This window comes from Manis pentadactyla, chromosome 18 (genome assembly GCF_030020395.1).
Source record: "Manis pentadactyla isolate mManPen7 chromosome 18, mManPen7.hap1, whole genome shotgun sequence".
NCBI lineage: Eukaryota > Metazoa > Chordata > Mammalia > Pholidota > Manidae > Manis > Manis pentadactyla.
The window spans coordinates 13,657,255-13,683,677 of record NC_080036.1 but is presented as its reverse complement, the minus strand read 5'-3'; the positions used below and the strand labels follow the sequence as shown (position 1 = coordinate 13,683,677).

Below are 26,423 nucleotides of genomic sequence, written 5' to 3'. Positions count from 1 at the left end.
CATAACATCAAAATTGACTCAAGAAGATAAGAATGAACAAACCTAGAAACACTAAAGAAATTGAATCAGCAGTTCAAATCTACCCCCTAAAAAAAACAAATAAAACACTGGACACCAGCCCTGGATGATATTTCAGGAAAGTTACATCAAATATTTAAGATGCTGAGAATCTTTATTTACATATATGACTCCAGAGAACAGAAAAAGGAGGAATCATTCCCAACCCATATGGAAGGTAGGAAAACCCAGAAACCAAACCAAACCAGAGCAGTGTGACAGCTCACTTTCTAACATAGATCCAAATAATCTTTTTAAAATGTTCGACAACCCAATTTTGCGAAGTCTTAAATAACAACCTTGTTAAATACATTTATCCAAGTTACCACCACGACAGCATCATAATGGAAAATCCGTTGCATGTTTTGTAATGAACCACGTTGGACATGCTCATGCCAATTCATTTAAAGGAGAAAAACTACATATCTCAGTAGGTGTAGAAAAGGCACTTTGCAAAATTTAACACTCATTCGTGACTGAAACTCAGCAGACTAAGACCAGGAGTTCTCTAACCTGATAAAGGTGACCTACAAAAATACAGAGCAAATACCCAATTCAATGATGAAACATGAGAAGATAAAGATGTTCACTATCACTGCTTCCCTTCAACACTGTACTGGAATGCCCAATATGGAAGTAAGACAAATAGGACTGGTAAAAGGATTGGAAAACAAGACAAACCTGTCACAACATACAGAGACTAGGAAGGTGTTCCCAGAATAACCAAGAAAATCCGTAAGTTATTAGAATTAAAATGACAGGCTGCTGGTTGTAACATGAAAATACAGAAGCCATTACACATCCATACATCAGCAGAGTTATTAAATGAAAATAAAATAAAAGCCATTTACAATGGCAAAAATCTATGCAACAAATGTAGCAAGTCATACAATAAAAAGTTTTATTGAAAGTAACTTTAGAATAGAGAGATGTGATCCAAGTAAACTGAAGTCCAAATTATAAAGATTAATTGTCTCTCATTCTAGTTCTATAAATTCAATGTAATTCAAATCAAACTCCTGGTAAGGTGTTTTGTGTGGAATCTGACAGATTGATTATAAAATGTATGAGGAAGATTAAAGGTCCAGCATAGCCAAAGCAACTTTAAATAACCAGAGTGAAGTGGAAGGCACTTGCCAAACCAGTTGTCAAGATTTGTTAAGTTACAGTAATTAAGTCAGTGTGTTCAACACAGGAATAAACTGACCAACAGGAAAGAAAAGAGAGAAACAGATTCAAGCATATATAGAATCTTTATATTTGACAGACAAGCTATTATAGATTAGTATAGAAAGGATGAAACATTCAATATATAGAGCTAAGACAACTGGTTATCCATATTGAAAACAATAAAGCAATCTCTACCTTTCACCACAACCAAAAGATAAATTTTAGGATTAAAGACCTAAATGTGAAAAGCAAACCTTAAAACATTAAAAAAAATATAAGGAAGAACATCTTCATGACTTTGAGAAAGAGATTTTTAAACAAGACATTAAAAGAGTAAAAATCATAAAGGAAAAGATGTATAAACAGATTACATTAAAATTAAGAACACAAAACAGAAAGTGAAAGATAAACCATAGACAAGGAACAGATATCTGCAATACATATTAACCATTTAAGGACTAATAGCTACAATATACAAAGAACTCCTATAAATCAATAATCTTCTCTCCAAATAACTATTTTTATAAGTATGAAGTCTCCATTGCTTTGTTTCCATTTTGAAAAATGAAGTTTCTCTGAATATATTCTTTATCTCTATTGTCATTTCCAACACAAAATTCTAAAATTGACTCGAACAGTACTAGAATTATTGAAAAATATTTTAAACCTAATGTATTTTAACATTTTATGATTATAAAATAATTCATAATAATTGTAGAAATTTTGCAAGGATATTAAAATATATATTTGGAATATTAAATAATTTAAATGTTTAAGAAGAATTAAAAGTATCAAAAAACAAAAATTATTAATAATGTACATGCGCACATCATCAATGATATTTTGGATTTTTTTCTATTAATATATACAGACATGTATGTGTATGTATGTTGTAATATGTATATTAATATACACATATGCATGACAATTTGGGTCTGAACTGAGGGTAGGACCTTCAAGTGATGACATCCATCAATCAATACAAACTAGTACTTAGGAAGGTTAGGTCTCAGAATGTTGACTGAGGAGGCCATTCTTAGACCAAAAAATTTAGAATCATTCTTGGAGGAAGAGACAGTAAGAGGAAAATAGGAGTGAACACTAAATGTTAGAATAAGGACCATATTGAGATGTTGGATTAAAGAACTCTTGCAAAAAGAGAAGGCACAATCAGAGAGGTAGGAGGATAATAAGAATATTGTGGAAGAATTTCAAGACGATATTGATCAACTGCTAAATCCTGCAAAGAAGTTAAGGAGAAAGAGCGCTAAGAAAAGGCAGTCTAGAGGGCTATGGTGAAAATATCAGGTCACATGAGTGCAAAGAAAATAGGAGATAAAGATGTGTGTGTGGACCACAGAAGTCAACAAATCTGGCAGAAAAGAGGTAATAAAACAGTGGAAGTGTTTTTCAAGATGGCAGAAATCTGCTTAGCTTTAGGGAGAGGAACCCAACACTCTGAAAAACTAAAGATGCTGGAATAGGGAAGAAAACAAAGGACACCAGAGGCCTGAAGTCCGTGGGAGAGGATGGGCTTGTGAAAGAGGACGTGACTCATCTGTCACAGGGGAAAAGAGCTGGTATTACAACAGATGTTTCAAGGTGATGATGAGAGGAGGAACTTGAGGCTAGGTAAACTCAGTAATTTTAGTACCAAGATCTGGTATGGGACAAAATTCTATCTAAATCAAAAAGCATCCCCTTTAAGCTATACCTGAGCACTTATTAGAAATGCTAAAACAAATCCCTCATTATGGCTTTGCTTCAAGTCACTCAGGGCATGAGAACCAAGACTTGTATTTGAGTGAACCTTCATAAAAACGGATGCTAGTGAGAATTTTTACAACTGGTTAACACCAACACAAATGACTGACAAACTTTTGTTTCCTTAAAAGAAGAAAAATATTGACTTAATATTATTTTTTGATAATACAAGTTGTCTAGCCAACAGTATAGGAGAATGCTACGTGTAGTGGAAGTTTCTGTGCTACACGGTCAAGTGCGTAACTGCTAGTTTCAGATACAGAATTAAAAGCAAAACAATTCAAGGTGAAATAACCCAACTCATGCTTTCGTAAACTTCTGTGATTAAACAAGGAATCTGATTAATTCATGGTACTAGTATTAAGTTATATTGAAGTTGCCCCTCTGTAACAGAGAAGTAGAACTGTTGTCACTGTGATCTTCCCAACTCCTTCCACATACAAACTCCACGCTCCCCAGCTCACCTCTCAAAAGTCAGCCCCACCTTGAATGACACCAAGTTAAACAGTAATGTAGACATCCTTGTGCCATAAACCCAACAAACTGGAGAAACAAGAATGCTACTGACCTCTTTAATTACTCCTTAAAAAAGAGATCTAAATTTATGAGTAATAAAATAACAAAAAGAACATTTAACTTCTAACTACATGCATAAATAAAGCCTACCACTAAATATTTGGAACTTCTAAAGTGGTTTTCAACTTCAAATACGAACATTAGAGGCAAAAGCTAATTAGCTTTGTTACAAGTAGCTTGTGAAGAGCTCATGTGATTTGAAGAAGTAAAGCTTGCCAAGATTTTTATTTCACTGTGGATTTACAAAATGTTCAACAATTCCAGTTTCTGAAATAGCTGTTATCTCCCTGTTGATTAAAATATATTAGTAAGGTAAGTATGGAAGTCTTTGAAGTAGTATCAAAGCAATATCATTGGAGGAAAACCAAGAATTACTACTGTCAGAAGTATCTGGAGAATGACTGTCAGAAATGAAGTCACAAGGAAATTACTATGTGCACATTCTTCCACATTCCATGGATGTTTCTTCTATTTGCTTACACAAACCCTTTGTGCTTTTGTATTGTACACCCCCAGCAATACTTGTATATCTCTTCAGTGTTTTTAACACTTAACATTTAACTCTCCAGTTCAAACTGCCTTCATAAACCATATCTTTTCCTTCAAAGTTTCCTTACTGTCAAATTTCTCCTAGAATTTCATTCAATTTTAAAGTAGTTATTTACCTTCTAAACTTTTCACTTACCTCCTCTGTTCCAATTACCAGTAACTACTTAACAGTCTAAGCCTCTCTTTCAGTAGGAATTATCAGGCATTTTCTTAAAATTCTTGTGCCTCCCGTGAGGTGTGTTGGCTTTACAGGGGCCTCCCAGAGCAGCACGATTCATAATCATGTTGGGAATCATGAAGACTCTAAGGCCTGCTTCACCACTCGAGGTCATTCCACGTGACTTCAAAATTCCTGGCTTTACCAGTCCTGGAATGACCATGACCCCACCACCACCACTCCAGCGGTCCACTCTCAAAGCCGCACCTGGCTTAGCCAGCACTGTTCCCCTGACAACTTATCAGACTTCTGCATCCAGCACTCGGGCCAAAGCTCTTGCATTCTGCCATCAAGGCTTTGGGTGCTCCCGGTTCCCTCGGATTCCACTTGCTTGCATTCTCAGTCTGGTGCTGGTGGCCGCCACTTCAATCCTCCTCTCACCTCTACTTTCAGCTCTCTGCTCCCTTGGTGCTTCACTTGCACACACCCTTCCTGCCCGGCCACGCCAGCCTCCCACGGCTGCCCCCAGCCGAGGGGCTCTTCAGGAGAGGATCGCACAGGACGGGCCCTGGTGCAGTCACGGTCTCTGACTCTGCTGCTCTCTCCCATGCCCGGCAGTCGTACTCATGCTCCAGTCATTTCCCTGTCCTTCTGTTGTCCATAGCAATGCCACACATCATCATCTTTCTTAGCATTCCTCACCTACTCTCTCTTCCTCAACTGGCAATCTCAGTGCCCACTTAGGAAATGAAACGACCTCCCTGCCCAAACTCACCTCCCTATGCAACTATTCAGTTCCTTCTCATGCTGTGAATTCCATCCATCCCTCCCCTCCTGCAGCAGGGGAGCCCTCCATCCATTCCCTTCTCCTCTGGAATCTTCAAAAGCTTCCCCTAAAGCATATAAAGATACTCAATGCTCTCATTTTTTTAAAATGGCATATATTAAAAATTACAAATTTCTATAATGCACATCTAACACTCCACTGAATACTGAATACAGCAGTCTGCTAAATCCTCAGTATAGTATTTTACCCACGGGGAAAGCACCTGCCTGCTCTGTCATCTTAACACAATCTTCATCTGAAGAACAAGTCAGAAAGGGCAACAGCATGCCTGTCTAATACTTTCCCAAGTGACACTCCTGATAACTCACTAGCTCCAGTTAGGCTGTTCTTTTGCCCTGGTCCAAAATATGCCTACATGTGAGAAACTACGAAGGAAAACATTTCTCCTTACTAGAAAGAAATCAGATCATCAGATGCTAAGCCTGGTGCTACACTAAAACAAAATTTAGATGAATTAAAATATAGCCCTGACTCACAGCATTAGCATTAGTCTTTCCAATCTTACTGCACCTTGCCAACATTTTCAAGGGGAAAAAATAAACATTTGAACCATTTAAAATTGAATAGTCCATTTTAAACATTCTGCTGTTAACACAGAACATATGGTATACTTGTTTTACTTGACATACAAAAAGAATCACATTTAGATGGAAGCCAAAGGTTAAACAGGTTTTAAAAATGCAAACAATAGCAACAAGAGTATATTAAATTATGTAATTTCCAAAATATTGAAAAATGAATTTTCATGCCAAAATAATAGGAAAATGCCACTATGAGTTATCTAAATAAAATGCAGTAACTCAAGGTGTATAGTTAGATCAAAAGGAAAAACATAAAATATTTCAAAAGTAGTTATTGGTTTTTCTTCTTAAATTATAATAAATCTTCCAAAATTCAGTACACAGTAGAGAATGAAGATGGCTCATGTTACATTAAAACATGGAAATGAATATCAAAACATGATCTTAAAAGATTCAAAAGTAAGTCATGTTTGGAATACAGGTATACGTTAGCTTTAAAGAATTTGAACTGTTACTTAAACAATATCACAACAGAAAAGCTTGACTTCTTTCTGATAGCACAGAACTCCTTAAAGAAGGGTAGGAACACTTTCATTTTTCATCCGAAACAATAATACAATAATATAGAACCACTGCTGTTCATTCTACTGCCAGCTATCCTCCAGTTATCAAAGCTCTCGGCCTAGAGATCACCTTGAAACAAGCACAGGGCAGCTCAGAAGGCACCTCTGTAAATAGCCACTGCTTCCAGCAGTTCAGACGACCAGAATAACTTCAAACAGGAACAGTTTTCCCACTTTTATTTATTCCACATTAAAGTCCATCCATCATAAATTTAAGTAGAGTCACGATGCGTGAGAGGCAGGGAGCATGAAGTGAAGGCTTTAGCCCAGGAGGCCCCCTGCAGGACGCCCGGCCCTGGAGCAGAGGCACACTTGCTGACTAGCCCTGCCCCCCGGTGGCCGGCTGAACTGTCTGCTCGCCAACCGGCCCCCGGCCTGCGGGAGAGGATTCGGGTCTAAACTAATCGTTCTAAGTGCCTGCCTCTGGTTGTTACAATTTTCAGAATAAAGTCTCTTAACCAGAAATGACACCTCTCCAGGCTCAGTGTCTTGGACAATGTAAATATGCAACAAATAACTGAAGTGCTGACACGCGCCCTAGGCCCCATTCAATGACATCTTTCATCACCACAACTGTACTTTTGCTGGTAATGTTTCACTACATACAAGATAGTTAACATTAATGTTGTATGTAGAGGTGACATGTTATTTTTCTTCCATACTGGGGCAAAGGGACCTCTTGGCATTGGGGTTTTGGTATTCCCTCTCTGTCCCTCCGTCCGGCACCCACGCTGTGGCCTGGGGCCCTCCCTTCCCACTCCCAGCAGCCTGGGACTACCCTGGATGCTTCAGCCCTCTCCAGTTCCACCCCCTGCCCTTGCCAAGGCAAATGCCAAGCTCGGTGTGCCAGTGCCTTTCCCAAGCCTGGGCTGTACCCCAACCCCGGAGGCAGGCTCTCAGCACCTCTGAAGATGAAAGCTTGCTCCAGTAACGACCTCTGAGAACAGAACTGCTGTCCGAGCCCAGTGAGTGACTCTCAGAGTGGAACTTCCGGAACACAAAGGCCACAAAGAGAGCCGGGGAAGACTGCCTCTTGTGACAGCACCCAGCCTGGGCTCTAAGGAATGAGTCTTCCTATAAGCTATGGTCATAACTGAAGAGAAATTAACTATGATATTTTATACCCCCACTTGCCACAGGGAAGAAAACAGAGAGCACTGAGGAAACGGAAGGATTCCTGTCCTCTGGGACACCCCCCGGGGCCACCGTAAGCTGGTGCTCTCGCTGTCCGGGGCCCTCACCCCTCCCGCCCTCCAGACACACAGTCAGTCCTCACTAAATGTTAGCTACTGCAAAACGTGGGACTTCCCTAAAATAGAAAATGTAGAGATAGAAACACATTCTGAAACTTCCACTTTTTTCATCCTAATGCTCAGAAGTCACATAATAGCCAGATGAGTTAAAATGCTTTCATTTAAACAAGCGAGAACAGAAAGATAACTGTTTCAAAGACAAATACAACCAATTTTCTACATATAATTGAAATTACATATGCGTGTGTGCATACAGACACAGATACACTGCCTTAATTGTTATGTTCCTCAGAGATGATTCATTGTGTTGAATAACAAATGTGGAAATCAAATGATTCAGTTCACTGAGTGAAAAGTAATGAAGTAAGATTATCTCTGAAAACCTGAAGCAGATCTGTTTTGGATAAAAAGGAAGTATTTCCATAAATTTACTCAGCATATATGAAAATATTTTTATTTTTATATTTTCAACCTCCTCCAGCCTGCCTGCCCTACTGCCCTTAGCTACTAATGTCGCCAACCACCTCCAAATGTTGTCTGCACCCCCCACAACCACCACCAACATAAGCACCACACCTGGAGGGTGAGTTTCACTGTGCTGTGCTGCCCCACTCATAGACTGGGGGGTGGGCTGCAACTGTCAGAAGTGTGACAGAACTGTCAGACTCCATGACATTAGCTCTGTCGATTCTGAAGTGATGGCTCCCTTTGTTCTGTGACTGTATGAAAAAATTACACTATTCCTTCACTCCAGATAAAAAAAAAAACAAGGAAAAGATAAAATTCCAGTTCCCACTCCTCCAGTGACCTTTACTGATCCTGGCAGCTCCAGGCTGCCTTTGCCCTCCCCCAACTATTTGAGGCCACATGTATCTGCGGATCACTCCCTCCCTTCCGGGAAACTGCCCTCCTCAGCTTCTTTTCTATCTATCTGTGAACTCCCTCTGCATACTTTTCTGCCTCTGACTGCCCTTGAATTAGAGGTGCTCTCTGGTGCTAGCATGAGCCCTTGTAGTTCAAAAGCCATCCTAGTAGCAGAATCCATTTTTTCAAATGGAATGTGTGTCCGCCTCACCCTCCAGGAGAACAGATAAAAACAGCTACTCCAGCCAAAGGGGAGGATGGGAACTCGAAACCTACTCAGCCCCGTTGGGGCATCTCTGCAGAGCTCCAGGATACACTCAGCTCCTTCTCCACTACGTACTCTGCTTCCTCACCCAGATGAGCTCCTCCCCGCTTCCCCATGACCCCAACAACATCAGATGTGTCCCCTAGATCCATTTCTACAGTCACCTTCTTTGTGATTCGTCCCGGTACCAGGCAGAGACGAGCGCACTGGTTTGCCACAGGCACCAGCACTGCCTCTGCTTTTACCCATAGTGCCATGTGTTTGTTTACATAAGACCTAAATGACCTGTACAGGCATGTCTCATTTTATTGGACTTCACTCTATTGCACATCACAGATACTGCACTTTTTATGAATTGAAGTCTGGTGGTGACTCTGGAGTTGAGCAAGTCTATAGGAACCATTTTTCTAATAGCATTTGCTCACTTCATGTCTCTGTCACATTTTGGTAGATTGCAAGCTTTTTCATTATTGTTATATTTGTTATGGTGATCTGTGAGCAGTGATCTTTGATGTTACTATTGTAATAGTTTTGGGGTGCCATGAGCCATGCTCATACATGTTGGCAAACTTAATCAATACATTTGATTTATTATTTACTGACTGCTCCACCAACTGGCTTTCTCCCATCTCTCTCCCTCTCCTCAGACCTTACAGAGAAACAACATTTTAATTTGGCCAATTAATAACCCTGCAATGGTCTCTAAGTGTTCAAGTAAAAGTCATTTGATGCAGCGAACTTCATTCTTATTTTAAGAAATTGCCACAGCCACCCAACCTTCAGCAACCATCGCCCCCATCAGTCAGCAGCCATCAACATCCAGGCAAGACCCTCCACTAGCTAAAAAGCTATGACTTACTAAAGGCGCTGATGATGTTAGCATTTTTTAGCAATTAAGCATTTTAAATTAAGGCATATACATTGTTATTTTAGACACAATGCTATTGCACCCTTAAGACTACAGCATAGTGTAAATATAACTTTTATGTGCACTGGGAAACAAAAAATTCATTTGACGAGCTTTATTGTGACATTCACTTTATTAGGGTGGTCTGGAACTGAATCCACATAACTCCAAGGTATGCCTGTATTTTCTATCCAGTTCCAATGAATAAATCTTGCCTAAAATCAAGGCCAAGAAACTTCCCAACTTAGCAGTTACTAGTGAAAGGAAACTCTAAGGAGCTAAGAGATGCTGGCATAGGTTCAAGACAGAGACCTGCAAATTCAATCCAAAAATCCTGTGAGATAAAGATGGAGGCTGACAGTACCCACAAGAATACAGTACTTGTGGCCATTATGGTTCCAACCATTTAAAAAAACAGGAGTCCTAGGAGAAAGTGACCATTAAGGGCAAAGCTTCTACCAATTAGTTGTCAATTGGCAAACTGCATTCAGATTGGCTTCTGGAAGTCCCAATGTTATATACATTGCCAGGTTCCTTTATTCTTCAGAAGAGCCTCAAAACTCTCTGACTCTTCTCATTTGGAAAATTAGCAAGGGTGATACTCTGATAGATTCCTGTACTTGAGAGCAACGCATGTCCCCATGGAGGGTTGGGAGTGGGCCACAGCACTGACTCCCAGGCCAGCGATGAGCTGCTCGGTGAACTGGGACCGCGGGCACACCCTCAGGTCCTGCCAAGAATAAGTGGCCTGAATCAGGTCAAGAGAAAACACTGGACAGCTCTAGGTTGAGGGTTCTTTAAAACTCTCAGAGAGGAGACAGGACCCCTAAAAGCCATGCATGTTCCTAGATGGGCTCCTATCCCAGAAAAAAAGTGATGCTATTGGGACAATAGAGGTTTGGATGGGAACTGTGGATTGGACGGTATTGTGTCAGTATTGATTCCCTGACTTGATTATATGGCGGTGAAGTGGAGAATGCCTTGTTTGGGAGAACTAAATCCTGCAAAGGGTAGGGGCTGTGTGACATCATATCCATAGCTTGCTCTCAAGTGGTTCAGCAAAAGAGGTATGATAATGGGTTGTGTATACATATACACGTATACATATGTAGAGAGAGAAACAGGGCAATGGAGCAAATACTGTGATGTGTTAGCAGCTGGGAAATTTGGGAGAGTGGGGTTATGGGAGTTCTTTGTACTGTTCTTACAACTTTTCTGTAAGTTTGAAAATACTTCAAAATGATATTTTAAAATTCTCCCTATTGTTCATTCCAGTATTTAAAAAAAAAATTCTCCTTTCCTCATATATCTGACGAAGCCTACCAAAGGCCAGTAGAACACACCTACAGCCAGACAGGGCCAGATCTATTAACCTGCTGCAGCAAGCAAGCTTCCGAGGGAGCCCCGGGGAACCACAGAGCACCTCAGTGGTGGAGGGGAAGGGAGACGCCCCGGGGATGAAAGGGTATTGCAGGGCCTGGCAGGGGTGGGGAGCGAGGGTAAGTCATTGACTGGTCTTGGCAAAAACCAGTCAGAATTCGTAAACGAGGCAGCTGCTGGAGCAGCCAGGGTTTTTGTCTTTGGAACACACAGTGTTTGAGCAGCTACTGTTGGACCAGTTGGTGTCTAGTCTTGTCATGGAACACAGGAGTCTGTGCAGACTGGTGTTAGAGTTTGAACTTAGCTGTGATGGGCACCGGGGAGTGGGGAGTGGGCTGGCACAGTTTATCTGTTTCACAAGTTGTGGTTTCTGTTACCATTTTCAGTGCCCCCTCACAGAGTAGCTGCCAGGAAGGCCATTTACTCCACTTAATCAAATCTCTTTATTCATTCAACAAATGCTTATCTGGGCTCTATTAAGTCCTTAACATTATGTTAGGCATTAGGAAGCTATCTAGTTTTATGACACATGATCTGTCTTTGAAGTTGGGAAGGCAATATGTACACATAAACTATAAGAGATTATGTAGGGCCATAATGTAAAAACAAAGACTTCCTGGAATGAGGGAAAATTTGGGTAACAATTTGCTCTGGATAGACAAGTTTTCACAGAGTTAACAAAAAAAACACTTTAGGCACAAACCTTTTTGTATTTTTATCATCTGGCAATTTTATTTTTTCTAAAATGTATTATATACTTCCCTGCCTTCTTAAACTGAACACAGTTTAGTTTGCAAATTTTAGTTGCGCAAATCTGAATCATGCAACAGAATATGTTAATGAAGTCTCATTTCATACACAAATTTGCAATTATACAAATGCTCCAAGTTAAGAATAATCATCAAGAAGAGCATAATTTCAAACCTGCAGGATGAGTGAACTACATTACTGGCCCATGGCAGACCCCTTCATCGGGAGACAGAAATAAGGCACAATACTTTGAGTCCTATGGGAAAACTAGTCTCACAACCGTATGAGTTTTGAATTACGCAGAGGTTTCAGAAATGTGCTTCTTTCATAAAATGCCATGATATCAATTATAATTTAACCTGTTTATGATTTGGTTTTTACTGCCACACTGATTTTCTGGTCTATACAGTGTTGAGTTCAAGCCCTGCTTGGGTACGTAGGTAGACCTTGCTAACTACCTGCAAGTGTCTGTTTCCTCCTTCCTTACCAGCAGAATCCCATTTTTATCCCTAGGAGCCTTGTGCTACCAAAACTCCACATTTTTCATCCTCCCTTAGAACAGGCCAAGTTCTTGCCAACAAGATGAAGAGAGATGCTCCTGCGGAGGGCATGTCCTCTGAAATAAAAGGGCAAAGCCTCACTAGGAGAAAATCTGTCCCTTTATTCTACCATCTTCTTGCTGGGAATATGAGATGTGATGGCAGACCTGCAGCAGCCACCCAGAGACCACAGAAAGACTCGTGGGAGGACGAAGGCCTACGAAATGAGGGCAGCCTGGAGAGGTGGAGAAAGTCAGGTCGCTGAGAGTATCACAGAGCAGCTGCACCAACCCTGGGCTGCCTCCCCCAGACTCCTAGATGAGAAAAAACTCTGGTAGTTTTCTTTAAATGACTGTAATTCAATCAGCCAAAGGCATTTCCAACTGATATATAAGGACTATTTGTGTCTGCTCCAAACAGTTGTATATGAACATGTGTTTTATATTCTTACAGCTGTTGTTTATGGGTTTCAAACACTTCTTTTGGTCAATGAACCCAGCTAAACAAATCAATGCGTAGCATTCACCAGGCCACAGCCTGGTCCAGGAAAAGGCCCAATGAGATGGAAATGGGAAGTGGGAAGGGGGCTTCAGAGCAGGGTTTCCATGCTTGTAAGAGAGAGCCAAGAAAGAGAGACTCCTCCTTCCTGACTTTATGCATAAGGATGTGAGGCCCAGAATGTTGGACCCATCATGTTATCAGCCTACTGGTGAAGTCTACTCAGAGAGGAGAGGAAACCAAAGATTCCCAGGAAAACGGAACAATAGACCAACTGGATTTAATCGCCCTGATGATCACCCCGCCTCTAGACTTCTAGGACTGTGACCTGATAAACGTCTTCAGCACCTAGGTCACTCTGAGTTGATGTGTTGTTACATGCAGTGAGGAACATTCTAACTGCCTCAGAATGTGAAAGACCTGGCCATCTGAAAACAGAAGCTGCTTTGATCATCTTCTCCATCTCCACCACCACCACCACCTCCACCACCATCTCCACCTCCACCACATTCACCATTACCACCAGCACCAACACCTCCACTATCGTCACCACCATCATTACCACCTATACCATCTCCACCTCCACCACCACATCCACCATCACCATCACCTCCACCATCATCACCACCACCATCTCCACGACCACCATTACCACAACCTCCATCACCATCTCCACCTCCACCACCACCATCTCCACCCCCACTATCATGACCACCACCATCATCACTTTTATCAACACCAGCTCCATCTCCTCCATCTCCACTACCTCCACCAGGACCAGCACATCTACTTTGGTTATTCAAAATCCACCCCCTTTTCTTGGTGCTCAAGCATGCTTCCCATAAGAAAAGCCAATAAATACAAAGAGTTGGCTACTTCTCCTGACTATATGTCAAGTGAGTTACACTACTTTACATCGCCTGCTGCTTCTCAATCCTCACTATTTTAACATTTAATGGTCTCTAGGCTTCTTTTTGCTCAGCTGCCACAGTTAATGAAGCAGCCAACCAACAATCAACCAAAATATTTAATGAACATAAAATCCATCACGCTTATCGTGCTTAGTATTTTGGGGAGTGCAAGACATGCTCCCTGCCTTTGAGGAGCTGAAGTACATGATACAATTAGGCAACAAAACATGCATTAACAGCTGAGGGCACGGTTAGGAGATCTGCTGGTGGCCTTGGAGCCAGCACCTACAATGACAGAGAGATGTGTAGATATGAAGGGAAAGATGCCCAAGTCACCAGAGCTCAAGATGAGAAGAGCAGCTGTGGACCCACAAGGCTCATTGCTCCTAGTCTCTCACACTGGTGGGGTGCGTGGTGGCGATCAGACTGGGAGTGAGAAACGGTACAAGTGGCTGGCCCCTCCCACCCATCTGGGAAGCAGGACAACCTGGTGTTCAGTGTCCCTCTACCATTTTCTCACCTTCCAGTGCCCAGCTTCTTATTCACCAGCCAAGCACCCAAGTTATGTCAAGAAGAAAGCAAACTTGGCATATGTTCAAAGTCAAATGGATATTTAGTTCTAAAACAGGCGTCTGGGGCATCTCAGCATTCCATACATCTCATAGTAGGAGATCTAGAGGAAAGGAGGAGGAGACAATTTCTATCAAGGATAATCCACAGGTAACCTATATTTTCTATGAGCCTACATGAAGACTCCTCTACCACGAGAAGAAAGTATCTTTTCAAATGTAAAAAATCTCTGATCATTAGAAAACTGTAAAACTATTATTCAGGCAGCAGAGAAATGTGACTTATTAGCCCAAACTGTACACAAATATAACACTACTAATAATATCTTATTATCACATATTTTCCCTCTCATGACAAAAACTCCTCTAAAGGTTTTGAAATGTATCATTTCGCCTAATGGTTTCTCAGTGATGAGTGAATTCTTCTTTCATCCAAGGCCAAAGGAACACAGCCATAAACTAAGAATTGGTTCATTGTTTCTATTTATTGTACACAGAACCTTTTGCAGTATTTTTCTGCTGGCGGAAAAAGAAAACTAGCAATCTAGGCTTATACTCACAGAGCAGGAAATAAATTGCTTAAGTCTGTGTTCAGGATATCCCAAATCTGAATCAATCTCACCCAACTGGCTCCATCCTGCTATTTTAGGGACAAGGCATAATCAAGAGAAGCTGTAAAATTTCAAGCCATCTGTTGAGTTTTAAAATTATCATTTACTTTGACTAAATATTTAGAATCTGAGAGGGAGGAAGGGACTAAGTGTAAATACAACCTGATTGCTCTAGACAATGACCCCAGAGTAAAAGACAATAGCTAGTAAACATCACTAATTCTAATTCTAAATAGTCACCTTTTTTCCTCATATTGGTTATCAATATATCACTCACTCCATTACCCCATGGGGCTAGAAAAACTTACTGTGTGGTTTACAGATCATTTTGCCCATTAAAGTGTTGAAGAGAGGCTTGGGTTTTCTAGGCAAAACACTTCTTCCTAAGAGGCTTTTCTACGCCAGGACTTGCCTAAGAATATTTTTACCAAGTATCTTTGGGACACTGTCTCACAGAACTAGGGAGACCGGATGACTCCCCAGTCTCCCTCCGAAAACTAGGGTGTCAGTCAGTTGTTCTGCAGGGTTTACAAAAGGGACTAGAATGCCCGTCCCATTTAACGCCCCCAGAGAAAGCTGAAACAATCGCCTCTCCTCAGGAGCTGAAATGGCATCAGTCTGAAGCCTGGGACCAAAGCCAACAGTCTCAGCTGGAACTGAGGCTTCTCAGCCAGAAACTGGGACCCCGAATGCGTGGCAAGTGGACCTCTTGCTCCACTTGCTGTGTTTTTCTAAAAGCAGTGAAAATTGTACGTTTTTCTTAGGCAAAGTTAAAAGTAAAATGTAAAAATAAAACAAATACTATTCTGTTGGTCATGCAAACTTGATGTATGCTTGTAATAGGAGGTTATGAACTAAGTTTAAGTCTATATTTAAAGTTTTCTATTTACTTTGGTGGTCAAAAGAAGACACATTTAACAAAAATTTTTATGAATAAAAAATATGTAATATGACAAATTTGGGGGTTTTTTTGAACTAGAAGAATATTTTTGAAGAGATACCTATGGTGGCTAGGCTATTTCCTAAAGGGAATAAGGAGTATCTATATTCTTGTATAACTGGAAATTATTATGGACCCTTTACAAAAAGGGTCTTCCCTTTAGACTTTGTGGCTAAGGTCTTAAAATTTGGTTTTCCACGATGATATTACTAAGTCAAGTGCATTAGGGAACCAAATCTGAATACCTTTCAACTCCCATGAGACCCTTTTCTAATCCATGTGTTTTTTATAGTGTAGCACTTCCATCTTTTAAAAAGATAGTATTTAAAAACTGGAAGGAAAAAATTCCTTTTTCATCCCCATGCCAAAGATGTTATATGCCCTTATGTATCCTGGATATTATTAACTGCCAAAGCCTATGTTAGGAAGTGGGGGTAGCCAAGCTGTTAGGCTCTTCTTTTTATTTTCTTATTGTTTGGAAAATCAGTTTATTGCTTTTCTAAAAACAGAATGTGCTCATTATAAAACTTCTAAGAATCTAACAATGTTCAAAGAGCAAAATAAATATAAATTGCTGACCTACCACCCTTAACTGTGAAAACCTGAGAAAGAAAATGTACTCAAAATTGCAAAAAAACTCAAATTGACTGCAGTTATTACTTACCATTAATACATCCTCATTACTGAAAGACTGATAAAACATCAGTATACTAAAGTCCATGGCCTTGCAATGCACTCCCCAGAAAGCAGAAAAGCGAAATCACAAACGTCGCCCATGAAGCTCAGTAAACCATTAGAACACACAGCTCCTCCCTGGAACGACCTTCCATAAACCTCAACTTTATCTCTCTTTCAACCTCAATGTCAGAATGCCTTCCCTCCAGGGATGCTAGGACATTTCACGTTTGAGATAAAGTCAAACAGGAAAGATCACCAAACAGAAAGAGACTACTTCTGCAGATGTTACCTGTGCCTGGGTAATGCTATTTTTCCTTGCTTGCACTGCGTACTCACTTCAGCCAGATCAGCTCTTCCATAGAACAATGCAGGGAATAAATTATCAGTAATTTTTAAACATACTCATCATGGTAAAAACATAACCCTACCAACTTTTCCTCACAGCTGAAATAGTCTGTTGCTGGGGAACTGAAGCCAACATTACATGAAGGAAAGCTTTTTGTTTTTTTGTCATATTCTAGAGAAAATGTAACCTCTTCCCCAACTACAATGACTCTGGTTGAGCAAGTAAACGTATTTTGTGACACGCCAAATTATTCAGTTATCTGATATGCTTCAGTAATGATAAAGTTTAACATCATATACAAGAACCTGCTTAACTTTAAATTTCCATTTTTATATTTCAACAAATAATTCGTGTTTGTTTCTCATTTCAGTGTTTCACCTTTGAAAAGCAATTCCCTCTATTTTAAACTATACATTTTCTTCAGTCCATTAATGGTTATGTCTACTTAGCAAGTATTACTGCCTTTTTACTCCTTTTCTCAGTTACTGCTTAAATGTCTTCTGACAGGTTGCATTTCACCATTACATGTCATAAATGCAGTCAAGCACACTCATAAGTAAAAGAATTGAGTAAAATTATTTTGGTAAAAATAATTACTGAAATTAAAAAGTTTTTCAAGTAACAAAAGAGGGTCCATGTTTACTGACCCTCTGTTTTCATCAGTTATAGGTAAAAGATACAGAAGATACATCCTCAATAAACACAGCCTTTAGTTTCATACTTCGCACGGCTTTTTGAAACAGCAGTCAATGGCACTTTTATAATTCAGAATTTTTCAGAGCTCAAAGGGAAGAAATGATCACATCTGGGTTACTAAGAATCTTAAATACCTATTATTTGCCCCTGAACCTTACACTACATAAATCTGAACAAAACTTTCTTAGAGCAAAGAAAATTCCAGTACTTCCTTTATAGCATTGCTATCAGTATCTCTGATAAACTAGGATACTATTAACAGGAAAGGCCACTGGGGCCTGGAAGAACCAGTGTTCCTCGAAAAACATGCATGAATTTACCACGTCCCCATAGGGAAAACCTGTCACTTGGCCCGGAAAAAAAAATATGACCACTTATGTTAATTACTTAGAATAGACAGAAAGCGCCAGCATTAACTGAATTGTGCCTGTCCTAATAATATCAAAGTAACTATTTTCTGTCATTACCAGGAAGGTGAGTGTTTGGGGTTAATCAAATACTTAGATCTCTACTTATATTAACATGCGGATTTGTGATTTTCTATGAAATTTATGTTAATATTGCAGTGAACTCAATTCAATTTTTGTTGTAGAGTTCAGGAAGCATTTCTTTATCTTCGTCTTTGAATCAGAATCATCATTATGAACCACTTCTTATGAATGTAGCATATGGATACCAGTTAACAAAGCATTCTGGTTGGTAACCTGTCAGATGAACCAGTTTTTACTAAAAAATGCTTACCACAAAGTAAGTCAATTTTTATGAAAAATTTAAAAAATGAAATAAAATTTTTATATTCTTTGAGTAATGAGAAACGTATTAACAGTCCACTTACAGTGAGTTCACAGAAATCGATGCTGTCAAGGCTTTTGCTTCTGTGTAGTCTCCCTTTTATTCTTCTTAAAGAAGGTTTTCCTTGGCTGACACTAGAAGTAGCACCATTAGGATTTTCAGAGGATGGCGTTACCCTGCAAGAAAGGGAAAAAGTTTAAAGACAGGTTTATAGGTAAACACATTTCACAAGTATGAGGTAAGCATTTGAGGGCAGCTTTGGAAATGTCACACTCCTTTTTCAACCAAAAAGTAAGAATAAGAACCACAGTGGAGCTATATTCTACCAGATACTCTTCCTAAATATTTCTTGGCAACTTGCTAGTTTAGATCTCTTTTTTGACAGAGTTCAAATACTCCAACATTTAAGATGCACTAAAAGTCAACTCTGTAACCACCAAAGAAGCAGTTAAGACTAGACTGATGTTTCCTAGGTAACTGGAAGGCATCTACTTCCCTCTGGGTGGGTTTTTATCAAGTGCTCAGCCCTTGTCACAAGGCTATCACTGTGCACTACGACAGAAACTGTTTGGCATGCTTTTGTTTAGCATGAAAATAACTTTTAAAAATTTAAATACTTAATTCAGCATGATTATGGAACCAAGAAAATACAGATAAGAAGAAAAGGCAATCTAAGCCATCTACAGAATGCACACTGGAATGCACGTTTAATACATATAAATAAATGCCGGGACCATCACGTGTTCCCTCATTTCTGTGCCACTACTGGGTGGCAGCCTTCGAACAATGTCGCCTGGAAACCTGGGAGTAAACTGCTCAGTGGACTCTCATCTTAGAGATGATAAAGAGAATAAGGGCATGAGACTGATTTGTATGTATGGCTGATAAAATCAGTTTCCTTATTTTACGACCAGACCTCCTATCTGTAATACATTCCATGTTTACATATTTGTCAACTTTCATGGCCTACTTTTTTATATTTAAAATGTTTTCTGAAAAGGACAAAACAGGTCTCTCATTGCTTGAAAAGGACACATGGGTTGAACTATTAGCAAAGTAAACTTGATTTATATAATAAGATAGGAGTAAATATCATAAAATAGACTAGGTATGGCTGCAGTTTAAAAGTACTACCTGCCTATAGTTTGAATACTTGAAGAGTACAGAAAGATAAAAAAATGAAAAACAAAAGCCTCCTTCGTCTCCCCCAAACCCAAATTTGCAGCCCTTTTCCGAAGGACAATCACCACCAACAGTTCTTTGTATGACCTCCCAGACCCTCAAGCTGACCGGTGTATGTGTTCATCTCCTTTTGAAACTTGTTAACAAAGTGACCAAATTGTTCACAATGTCCTGAACCTTATTTTTTTCACTTACTAATATACCTTAAGTTCTTTCCATAATAACCCAGATCTATCTCAATCCTAATGGTTAAACAGTATTCCATCGTATAGGTACACCACAATTAATTCAACCTCTCACTTCCCCTTCAGGTGGACATTTACTTTGTTTCAAAAGTTTGCTATCAAATCATAAAGCAGTGAACATCTCTGACATCTTTCGGAACAAACACAATATTTAATTAGGAAAGAAGTAAACCACAGATAAAATGCAGGGTGAAAGGTTTCTAGATGTTGCTAGGTAACTGCCTTTCAAGAAGGCTTTACCAATTCATACGTCCATCAACAGTACATAAGAATGCCCCCTGCTGGGAGGGAAGGGAATCCTTAAATAGAAGGGATTACAATTTCTTATAATTTTATTATTTTAAAACTTAACTTCTCTGTGTCCTTCCTGTGGCTTGCTGAATTGCTGATTTCCATAAAAAAGATGATTATAGTTTTCCAACATGAACATGGATTTGTCAATTGATCTTTGTATGTCCATTAATTTTTCCTTCACATATTCCAAATGTTTTATTAGATGCCTTAATGTTTACAACTCGTATCTTCTTAGGGATTTCATCATATGAAAAGTCTCTGTTCCAATAAAAGATTTTACCTTGAATGCTTTTTTGCCTGATAATTTTCTCCATCTACAATTTTATATTAACCTTTTCCTGACAATCTTTTTCTGTGCTTGTGTTTTCTACGTTCCAGTGTCTCTGTGTCTCCCTCTCTCTTTTTTTCATTGTATCTTTAGCTCCTGGTAAACAACATGTAACTAGATTTTCCTTTTATCCCAGTCTGGGAATCTGTATCTTTTGAGAAAAACTTAATTCACTCAGATTTACTGTTTTTTTATTCCTCCTGTATTTGTTTCATGGTTTCTGTATTTTTAATTAAAATGTTTTCTTTTTTTCCCTGCCTTTTCAGTACGATTGATTTTCTCTGTCGTCACCCACCCCTGGACTTTTTCCCCTTTTCAATTAGTAGTTTGAAAGTTATACATCTAATTATGGTAGCTCTACCTCTAGCTAAGAATACACACACACACATTTATACATTTATATCTGTGTATGTATATATGTGTTATATACACATACACAAATACATATGTACCTATACAGATGTACACACATATATACACATGCATATAAATATATAAACTCATATTTTTCTATCAATATTTAGGGTTCATCAGTATTCTTATCTCCTCTGACACAAGAAATGACATTAACACATCTTCATTTTCCTTCTTTTCCAGGCACCACCAAAGCCCTATCCCCTCTTGGAATAATTTCAAGTGCTCCTAATTTGTCTTTCACACTTTCAATCTTTTTGTTCTTTTGGGATTCGTTAACTTACTTCTCCAGGTTGCTAATTTGTTTTTCAATGTTGCCAATTCAAACATCAGAAATCTCAAACAATTCAGACATTGTCAATTCTTTCATTTCAATGAGCAAATTTTAAATATGCAGTGTCTACTGTTTTTTTAAATACAGTATTGTATCTTTCTGAAAATAACCATGTGAATAGGGTTTTTCTATTTTCTCAGGGATTATTGCTTTTGTTTGTTGAATACGGTCATTCTCTCAATACTGGCTTTTTCCTACTATGGTGATTTTTTTAATGGTTACTTATATTTAAGTTAGAGAACGTCTGTTTCCCTTGTGGCCTGCCTTTGGCAACTCTGGCAGAGAGATGGCAGATGCTGCTGGGAGGTTTGTGAGATACTTCTTCTGGGTCAGGGAACTGAGTCGCTGCCTCAGATACAGCCCTGTCTGTGGCCCCAGCATTCACATTCACAATTTCTGGCAGTGAGAAAGCAACACTGTTGTCCACTACTTGTCACAAGTTAGTGAGGACTGGGGGATCCGCCAGCCTAGTGCATCAAATATGACTGATGCCCGAGTGTCCTCTGTTTCTTCCATCCTTCAATGCTGCTTCAAGCTATGCACCCCTACCTCTGCAGACATCTCCTATACATTCTCTGGACAATGGTTTCAGCAAGGTTTTTGATCTATCCTTCTCTACTCCGTACATTTCAGAGATTCCTCAAAAAGACTGGTCCTCTGATGGCTGGTCCTCCGATGGCATTCTTTGTTTACTCAGACTGTTAATATTTTTGCTGTAGCTTTTTAAATTCATGTTTTCATTATATCAATGAATTTTCAACGAGTCCAACTTTCAAGTCACCTCCCAGAGCAAAATTTTGATGATGTCACTTTCATTATCCTCAATACCAAAAGCAGTGAATTGTACATTTTGTTCTCCTCTCTGCAGAGGAACAGCTTCCACTGAAATAATGAATTTTATTTTAATGAAAAGAGGGCATGTGGGAAAGAAAAAAACTGTAGGACAAGTCTTAAAATCCCTTGATTTCCTCTTTCTCACATTATTTTGAGAGTGTGGCTATGTGGCATGATCATATTATAAGAAATTAATACAAATATAATTTTTTCGACAAATTTTTTGTAAGTTTTCCTTTCCTCTGACTTAGAAAGGCATCACTATTTTCTTCGCTGAAATCCTAAAAGCCTAGAACTAAATCCTAAAGTCTGCAGTAAAAATTTATATCCATCACATTTTATAAATGACTGGCAGCTAAGACTTAACTAAATGTAATACTAAATCCAGTGACAAGGTAAAACAGAAGGAAAAAAATGACTGTAAATGTAACTTGAGGAATGGACCCACCCCGTCCCCATCAGGATCATAATTAAAACTCTCAATAACCAGTAGAACTGAACAGGTGTATACCAGGTGACGATCAGGTCTGTACCCGCCCTGCCCACAGAGTCGGCAGGAGGATGGTGCCTTGGCTAAGAACTCAGCCAGGCTCCTGCAGAGTACTTTGAGTAACTTTAAAGCTTTGACCAGGTCTTTGTGAAGAAAAGAGGTCAACTGTCAAAAAGCAAATGGTTCAGGAATGACCCCCCCTTTTTGGGGGAGGGGATAAAGAAAAGGAATAAACCCAGACGCAGACAGTATGTAGAATGTTAATTTATGTACAAGTGGAAGGGGTCTTGAGGTACAAAGGAATTAAAGGTGCTGCTTCTCTTTTGTTTTATTACTGTTTTGAGAACTAATTTGTCCTGGGGTGGCGAAATGTGGGTTCAAATAGTTTTCTGCCAGGCACTCATAAGAATACAGAGGTATATCTACAACTTAGGCGAGAAGAGCTGCCCCTGGGTGCAGGAGGCCCACTGAGGACAGTTCTTCCAGACAGAGACAAAAAGGAGTTATTTTAATCCCAAGATCCCACTCTCTCCCGACCCAATGATATGGTCTGAACTGAGTAACTCAGACTTTGGGGATTGTTCCCCAAATACTTAGGAGAACAGCCCCTGATGGGAGGGAAATAAACCTAGGAACTAAGATTTAAGCATCTTGGGTATTTTTCCCTTGAACTCTGGGGTAATCAGTATTTAACGTACAATGAAGTATTTCTTTTCTTAATTCTTAATTCCACTTAACTCTCTGAGGGGACAACTGGGGAGGAAATGCCTGCCTCTCTCCACTCCCTTCCTAACTTTCCTGAAGGTGCCATATTTTCACTTGTGGGCATGACCGATGCACTTGAAAGGCAGAATCCCAGATCCACCCTGTCCTCTGGCTCACAACTCAGGTGCTTTGGCTCACAACCGTATTTTACCAAGGCTCACTTAGCACAAACAATGCCCAAGCTTAGCTGCCTCACCTATTTCTAATTTCTACTGGAAAAGAACTCAATAATAACAAAAAATTGGGCAAAAATAATCAGGATGGTAAAAACAAAGCAGTTTTACTAAGAACAAAACTATCAACTTGTGACACTAATAATCTTTCTGCTATATAATCAATAAACAGCCACAAAATAACAATAATGATGATAGCAAAGCATCTTCCCCCCAACAAGGGGAATTCCAAGCAAGCATGTGAGAATAGGAGCCATGAGATACTAAGTACAGCAGGGCAGCTGACTTTAAAAGGACAGGATACTGCAGTAAAAGCTAGTAAAATGCTTATTTTTGTTTGTAAGTATCAGACTTCAGAAATCTTAATAGCTGACTTGAAAGGTTTATATTAAATGGCCTTTAGTCATACTTATAAATAATAATGCGTGTAATTGCCTATAATTAGCTCATTAAAGAAAACAAGAAAGGGACAGATGTTAGCTAGACTTGTTGTGGTGATCATTTTTTGCAACATTTCAAACAATTATGTTGTGTACCTGAAATTAATATAATGCTGTATACCAGTTCTACCTCAATTTAAAAAAATCAACCAATAAAGGCCTTGGATATTAAAGCCATTCCCATCCTGTCCCATCAGGGGAGACCTTGGTGACCCACGGCATCCTTGGGGAAACAACATTCTTTAAGGCACTTTCCAGTTGCTTTGCCCCCGTTTCCAGTCACTCTCCCTTTCTAGACTGTCATGTCCCTATTCAAATGTGTTTTTAACCCCTAAAACTGGCATAAAACCTGATGTGTGACTCTGGGCAAGCCAATGATCTCATTTGTAAAACTGGGGAATACAGTACCCACCTGACAGGGGTACGGTGGGTTGAATGAGAGGATGCTTGGAGAGCACTTGGACACCCCTGGTAGGTAATAAGCTCAATGAACAGCAGCTCTTCCTATTTTCATAATCTAACTATTGGATGACTACCTGAAAAAATGAATTGATACTAGATGGCCTTCAATAATTACTGAGCCAAATGACTGGGAAAACACATTTCTAAACGTGGGAAGAAAATGAAATGGCATTCTTTTCCCCTACAATTAGTGTAAACACTCCTAAAAGCACTCAATGCAAAAATCAGGACTCTGAAAGTTATATCATGAAAATATTTTTCACATTTCACGTAAAATAGAAGTGACAATTATTTGGGCCACATACTTGCTGAACAGGAAGAAGTTGGCGTTGGTACCTGTACTGGATTCAACGGCACCCCTCCTTCCACCTCCTAACTCCGGAAACCTGTGAATGTCACCCTGTTTAGAAAAAGGGTCTTCGTAGCTGTAATTAAGGATCTCAAGATGAGGTTATCCTGGGTTATCCAGATGGACCCCACGTCCAAGAACAATTGTCTTTACAACAGACAAGGGGAGGAAAGGTCACAGACACACAAAGATGCCTGGAGAGACTGGAGTGATTTGGCCGCAAGGAATACCTGGAGCCCGCAGGGCACTCCAGGAAGAGGCGAGGAAGAACTGTCCCCTAGAACCTTCAAGGGGAGGTGGCTCTGCAAACATCCTGATTTCAGACGTCTGGCCTCCAGAACCACAGGAAAGTAAGTTACTGTTGTTTCAAGCCACCAGGTTCTTGGTAAACTTGCCTGGCAGCGCTAGGTAATACTCTGCCCTGTTGCTTCTTGTCCTCACTGGCAATTACAGGAAGCTCCCAAAGGCAGGCAGCAGGCTTCCACAAACTCAGGCCTTACCTCCAGGTTCCTAAACAGTAATGGTTCAAAACCAAGCCCTGCAAACACTCCTACTTCCTAGATTTCTTAGAGAAGGAGGAGACAGGAAGAAGGCTCTTGGAGTCCACTGATGCGGGTCTGCTGCTGGTCTATTTTAGTATCTACCTAAATTGGTGTGCAAACCTAATACTCCTTAAAGGGTTTGCACAGCCAATCAGAAAGACAGTAGGCATTGCACAAGGAAAGCCAAAGCACAAATGGCCGAACTATAGACAGAAGTGTGGGGCCAGACCACTGGACCAATCAAGCCCACGCTTTACTTACACTGGCATAAGCTTTGCAGGTACACAGTTTTTCCATACAGACGGCAATTACTTAAAGAGAGACATAGAGAGCATATGCATTTCCATAAACATCTTCCTATAGATCTTCATTTATGGCATGCCAGTTATCATAGAATGCCTTCACATTTTGTAATGGGCATAAGCTGGTATATTCCAAGGTCTGACACACATTGCTCATGTCACTTTTGGTTCCCACCCACCACTCTGGAGTCAAAACCTATATCCTCATATCTTCTAGTCATACAACTGTGACTTCTGCTTCAAATTCTTCATGTGCAGTTGCTGCAATAACTGGCACAATGAAGTGTTACTTAGAAAATAAATTCCAGAGAACAGAGAGAGAGAGATGAATCAGGCAGTACAATATTCTCCAACTTAAAAAAAAAAAAAAAGGATTATACATCTATGTTTAAAAGTACCAGCCACTCTGGAGTATGCATTTCACTTTGCCACTTTACAAACTAGATTAACATTTTCAAATTCATTTAACATTGAGTGGAAATTCTGAAACGTTCATTTAAAATTGTGGAAAAGTTCAACAAAATCCCCTTGCCCTTTCCAGCTGGTCTCTTAGATGGTTCTGAACGTTGGCCCCAGTTCACTGCCTGCCCGAAACGTGAATCTCTAGAGTACAAAATTTACCCGGATTTTATTTCCTTGCGTCCACTCTTCACAAACTCTCTATTAGGGACTGTATTTTCAGAAGCTGCACTCCAATGATGAAAAAGAATAAACTGGATTCTTGACTTTGTGACCAACCGCTGCTAATATTCATGCCTAACACTGTCTCATACGTTATTCCCACATCTTCATTTTTAAATTTAATGCCAAGAAAATTTCCTCAAATTTCTTTACCAGTTATGCATTATTAAGAATTCACTTATTCAACACAACTTTTGAGAACCTTTTTGGTACAGATATCAATTACAGTGGAGTTAACCCTGAACTAAACAGACAAAAAGCCCTGCCCCCATTCAATTTCCATTCTAGTGGGAGGGGGAGAGGAGATGTATATGAATTTTAAAAT

General features: G+C 39.7%; 1 protein-coding gene across 6 annotated transcripts in view; it reads right to left on the bottom strand.

Moving 5' to 3' along the window:
- The window catches only part of TJP1 (tight junction protein 1), a 270,943-nt gene that overhangs the window by 242,916 nt on the left and 1,604 nt on the right, over window positions 1-26,423 (bottom strand). For all 6 annotated transcript variants that reach the window (XM_036878759.2, XM_036878760.2, XM_036878761.2 and 3 more), the window contains exon 2: window positions 18,307-18,439. In XM_036878759.2, the coding sequence (XP_036734654.2) occupies window positions 18,307-18,439 (133 nt within the window). The remainder of the gene's footprint in view (window positions 1-18,306; window positions 18,440-26,423) is intronic.